General features: G+C 40.1%; 1 protein-coding gene across 1 annotated transcript; it reads right to left on the reverse strand.

Annotated features, from left to right (window-relative positions):
* Positions 1-1,218: 1,218 nt before the first annotated feature.
* On the reverse strand, positions 1,219-3,566 carry LOC147074918 (ephrin-B2-like). The gene has a single exon (XM_085942944.1). The coding sequence runs from the start codon at positions 2,806-2,808 to the stop codon at positions 1,987-1,989; it is 822 nt and encodes a 273-aa protein (XP_085799070.1). The 5' UTR covers positions 2,809-3,566; the 3' UTR covers positions 1,219-1,986.
* Positions 3,567-3,975: the final 409 nt, after the last annotated feature.

Here is a 3,975-nt window from a genome sequence, read left to right on the forward strand (position 1 = left end):
TGGATATAAGTTGACAATGAGAGGACCCTTGTTATGATCTATGTAGATTTATTAATCATTAATATATTACAATATAATGCACCACTTGTGGAAGTAAACTATACACATAGTAGCGAGTTAATGGATGGGCATAAATTTTTTCAACGAGTGCGTAGATACATAATTCTGTATTCACCTTAACATGGTTACATGAACCTGCTAGTTGGGGTAAGAGTAAAATTTAACAGATGTCAGTGATCTCTTGTATTGTCTATAAAGTCTCGCTTGACATATGCGACAGTTTAGAAAATATAGGTATTGCTTATTTTCTGTTGCTATATGGCTAATTATAAGCTTCCAGCAATTGACCAGATTGCTTGAATCGCGCTGGACTACACATACACAAACTTATGCGAAAGGGCAACTACGTCGAGAAGATATCGCTAATTATAAGCAGTTAGCAATTGGACAATCATGGATTAATCGTTTACCTGTTCAATAAAAAAAAATACGGCATATGTTATAGAAAAAATATTTTAATAATTATCTCACCTAATCAGCCTGCGCTGTCCGTGGTTGTGCATAAGGTATGCCAACAACTTTGCACCGACGTTCCACGACATCTCGATCTGCATATGCCCATCATCTTCATCAGCAAATTAGTGTTAATCCTGGGCTTGAATCCAGAACTTATTGGAGACGTAGCGACGAAGTCTTAATAGATTTATTTAATTTTTTTACGCTAGTAAATATTTTTAAATAGTTGATTTTATTTTACTGGTAAGAATGAGATGGTTTTTATTTGGAAGGTATAAAATAATATCTTATTAATTATAAAAGATAAGGCTTTTAAGTATCTCATTTGCATTATTTATGTGGTTACTTTGACTTGGACACTTTCAATGCATGGCAAGTTAAAATATGTACATATTATTTGATAGTACATCGATAACAAAAAAACTAATATCAAATTGGCAAGAGATTTATAAACAATTCCCTTTATGTAAGAATTGAATGCAATTATAGCAATACTATTAAATACTATTATGCTTTTATACTTATTAAAAAATTAAAATAGAGACCAGTGGTGGACGACGCAATCGTAACTATTAATATTATATTTTAAAAAAAAAATACTATACTTTCAATACCTAAAATAATTTGTTTAAAAAATACTGAAAAATGTTACATTGCCTACTCATATTTAATATCATGTCTGTCATGTCTTTTTTTCACTTAATTTTATAGAACCATCACATTTATAATTTAATTGTAAAATCAAAACACTACAATAATCTGAATAATGTATAGGAATAATCATGATCGGTGAACATTCAAAACGATGTCTCTTGGTCTTCCGTTAAAATATACACATGGCAGTTGAGTTCTCGACGCGATCGAGAGGAATTTGTGTGCACAAACACTAGGGTTAGTACCTTAACGATTAATTCACAAATTGTCAATAGAAATTAAAAAATAACTATATACAATTAGTACTTAGTACACGAAATCGTCAATTCCCAAATTGCAAATAACCCAGTAAGTACAAGGGACCGTAACACAATATTTAAATTCGTTTGTTTTTTTTTCTAATTTAATTTTCTGGAAATATTGCACATCAAGCGTCGCCAGCTGCCAAAACGAGTCCACGGCAAGGTCTATTCGTCTATTGCAATGAATCCGACGACTGAACGATTACTATTTAATGTCTGTCTTCGAAAGAAAAAACCAGAATATGGCACACCACTAGTATTTTATTCAGTGAGGAGAGTGCATATTTGGGAATCGACTGTTGAATGTGAAAAGGAACATTTCCAACGGGACCGACGGCTGCTCTTCGTCAGGGTGAGAGGTCACAGCGGAAACGATCGCCGTGCATCACCACATCACAATGGAGCCGCTTTCGTACGGGCAGCTTATCGGTAAATCACTTAGGTTTTAAACATTATATTGAAGCAGCACTCGGTCGGTGACGGAGTTAGCGAGCCGACAGCCAGCGGGCCCAGTTCACCGGGGGGCAGCGGACAGGAGGAAATTAGGCACGATCCACGCTATGAGCACGGGAAGGAGCAGGGGCAGCAGCACGCTTCCCTGGTTTCCGGAGGACGCCAGCTCCTCGCTTTTGGCTACTTCATTTTGAGACTTATCGTACTTGTTGGGCTTCTTGGGGGACGGCGCTTTGGGAGGCGGCGTCGGCCTAGAGGTGCTCACGGCGGGCGGCAGCGGCGGCGGAGGAGGCGCCGGGGGGGCAGTCGGCGGAGGCGGCGGAGGAGGCGGCGCGCTGGTCGTCGCCTCCTCCCGACAGCACACTCTGAAGACTAGCTTCATGTTGTGGCTGAGGCACCGTCCTCCGATGCGCCGGTGCAGGTCGTCCTTACTAGAGGTACTGATGAAGAAGTAGTCTTTCCCCGGGAAGAACTCCAACCCGCCCGGCTGGGGCGTGAAAGGCCTGAACGTGATAGTGAAGAACATGAGTTTGTGAGGCTTGTCGCATATCGCTATTATCCTCGGGTTCGGGTTAGTTATTCTGCAAGTGTCGTACTCCTCTTTGGAGACGTTGTAGATGATATACTTCTCCGCGTTCTCGTCCACCGTCTCCGGGGAGTACACCGGGCAGATGATGTTCACCTGGTCGTATTCGAACTGAGAGTTGCCCTTGTTCAGGTCGAATACGTGATCCGTGTTGTCTATTCGGAAGATGCTGTTCGTCGTGTTCCAGTGGATGAAGAAAGCCTTGGCGTAATTCCCCATCGCCGTATCGATCGCCATAAATATCAGCAGGACGATCCAAGGGAACCTGCCCTGCCCGCATCTCGAAGACCGCACCATTTTCGGGGTCGGAAGGTGATTCCGCAGAACTTTTTACGGACAGCGAAACGCTAATGGCGGTGGACCATCGAAAATTTTGACGTCTTCCGAGCGGTCATTATTGTTTTTGCAGCCTTTTCACGAATCGTTGCACATTTTTAAAGCAAACTGTCCGATTCACTTCGGTAGACCGCAGGAAAGGTCGCATCAATCATCGAGAACCTGAAATTTATTCAAGACGTAGGCCCACTGTTGATAAAAGAACGTCGATAACAACAAAATATCCGAGGTGTTGTATGGAAATACAAGGGTGTAATTTCAATATTAGGCCTTGCGGGAACTAAATCGATGCAACGGTTCCGATAAAATTGTCTAATAACGTATTTACTACTGAACTATCACTACATTGGAGTCTGTAAACACAAAATATTGATATTATAATGACATTTTTGTCGAAAAATGTCCAGATCGTCCATGACACCATGGTAAGTATGTGCCTACATCGAAGATTTTATACACTGATAAATTGTGGAATTTCTCTGGACGTGGCTCGATTTAGAGCTTTATTTGGCATACAATCCGGGAGTACACAATCACACGCACTGGCCGATAACTTAAAATACTCGTTTTGAAAAATGAATATCCGAAATAATCAATACATATGAATTTTTGTAATACACAGACGTTCTCTTTGTACTCGACCACAGAATTCGTTCTTCGTTCGGGAGACGAAACTTGTCAGGCCATCGACGGTGCGCCGTGAGGAGCTTTCGCGAACTAAACACGACAGCAGCGCGCGGCGGATAAATTGTGTATCAAAAGAATTTGACTGCCAACATAGCGGCATTAAAATTTCGAATGCGCGACCAACCCTGATTTACCTGCTTAATTATTTTGTCGGATTCTTAGGTGGGTTTTACAAAATATAGCGTTAAGAAATTTTGTGCAAAAAAACAGAATATAACAATCATTTATTAGTGATTGAATATCCTTTCCTAAACAATAAATATTGAATAAAAATACCCATGTCATAAAAATTGTATACAAATTATTGCACCTATTATGAGTACGAAAATAAATATGCTTAGGTAGGTACTTATGAGAATAAAATATCCTTCCAGTTTTATCTGAAATTTTGTTCTAATCCAGATTAATTTAAATAGGTGAGTACCTATTTCCAGTAGCAGC

The sequence above is a fragment of the Rhyacophila brunnea genome, unplaced genomic scaffold (genome assembly GCF_057557595.1).
Source record: "Rhyacophila brunnea isolate RB1 unplaced genomic scaffold, BYU_Rbru_1.0 scaffold_15, whole genome shotgun sequence".
In the NCBI taxonomy this organism is placed as follows: domain Eukaryota; kingdom Metazoa; phylum Arthropoda; class Insecta; order Trichoptera; family Rhyacophilidae; genus Rhyacophila; species Rhyacophila brunnea.

Excerpts from the sequence above, each read along its gene's own strand:
- LOC147074918 (XM_085942944.1), bottom strand. The coding sequence starts at position 2,808 with ATGGTGCGGTCTTCGAGATGCGGGCAGGGCAGGTTCCCTTGGATCGTC.